General features: G+C 46.4%; 1 protein-coding gene across 1 annotated transcript in view; it reads left to right on the top strand.

Moving 5' to 3' along the window:
* The first annotated feature begins 586 nt into the window (after positions 1–586).
* LOC135208747 (neuroligin-4, X-linked-like) overlaps positions 587–1332 on the top strand; it is a 97422-nt gene continuing 96676 nt past the window's right edge. The window contains exon 1 of the mRNA XM_064241244.1: positions 587–1332. This exon is cut by the window's right edge and continues 149 nt beyond it. Within this exon, the coding sequence (XP_064097314.1) occupies positions 1034–1332 (299 nt within the window). The 5' untranslated portion in view covers positions 587–1033.

Genomic DNA, 1332 nt, shown 5'->3' with positions numbered 1-1332 from the left:
TGATTCAGAAAATAATATGACCCCTGACCCGATTGAAATACCTTGCACATATGGAATATGAGTATATTTATGATCTCACCTTTCCAGTGCTTGCAACTCTAGACGCCAATTCCGTACGGTAATTTCTTTTCGCCATCTGTGAAAAAACCTATTTTCACTAACATTCGTTCTACCTACGGGAAAAGAATATATTTGACCTCATCTTCCCAATGCTCGAGAACGTAGACTCGAATTCCGTACGCTGATTTTTGCTTCAGCGTTTGTATAAAAAAAAAAAAAAAAAAAAAAAAAATCGAAAGAAAAGATGTCCTGGTCATTAAATGTCTCCTGTTTCAAACGCCGAAAGAACAGGACAGTACTTTCGTTCCGATGCTGTAAAGGAAGACGTCGCTCCTCTCCCATCCATTAATCTTTTCTGTATAAGATCACTTACTGCTCCTTTTACAGTGTGGAGTGTCTCTCTCCCTACCCCGCTCACCCCATTACCCCAGATGCTGAGTATCCAACCGACCCAATCCCCTCCCCCCCCTAAACATTGCATCTCTCGCAGCCGCAGCCTCCCTGCTTACCGGGCCGCCAGTGTGGTCCTTGACGTCCTGGAGGGAGGAGCGTTACCGCCGTTCTCGTGAGCTTTCTCGACTTGAGGGAGGGAGGTGGAAGCCTCGGATACCTAAATCGCGAATTATCGTTCTCCCTGGAGTCTATTCTTCGTTTCATCCTTGAGCCTCAGTCAATAGGAAATTAAAAACCCCTTTTTTCTCCTGATAAAGAATAAAGAGTAAGGTTAATCATTTCGAAGATGTATGGATCAAAAGTCACGCCAGGTTTGTTGATCATTGTTTTCAGTGCCAGAGAAAAGTCGAATGAGCTGTTTGGTTAAATTTAGAGGAATTAAAGAGAAGTGATCATTACGTCTAATTAGCGAGACGTTTTAACTAATGGATAAGAAACGCAGACGGTAACCTCTACGTCACTGAGACCAAAGCGTAGACGAAAAGGGGCAGGAAATAAAAAAAAGATAAAATATATAAAAATGCGGCTATGTGGATTCAAAGTGCCGACAATGGGATGGGGTATGACCATGGTGCTCATGGCAGCAGCTACCATAGGTGTCCTGGGAACAGAGGAGAGAGAAGCGACGCCCATTATCTCCACCAAATACGGTCAACTGCGAGGATTCTTCCAGGAAGTCAGGACTTATGGCCTCAGGGTAGCCACCTACCTCGGCGTGCCCTACGCCACTCCTCCCGTGGGCGCCAATCGCTTCAGCCCCACCCGCACCCTCTCCCAGTGGGTGGGCGTCCACGAGGCCACCAAATTCGGCCCGGCGTG

Source organism: Macrobrachium nipponense, chromosome 35 (genome assembly GCF_015104395.2).
Source record: "Macrobrachium nipponense isolate FS-2020 chromosome 35, ASM1510439v2, whole genome shotgun sequence".
Classification (NCBI taxonomy): domain Eukaryota; kingdom Metazoa; phylum Arthropoda; class Malacostraca; order Decapoda; family Palaemonidae; genus Macrobrachium; species Macrobrachium nipponense.
The sequence above is the reverse complement of the archived record's forward strand: the minus strand, read 5'-3'. Positions and strand labels throughout refer to the sequence as shown.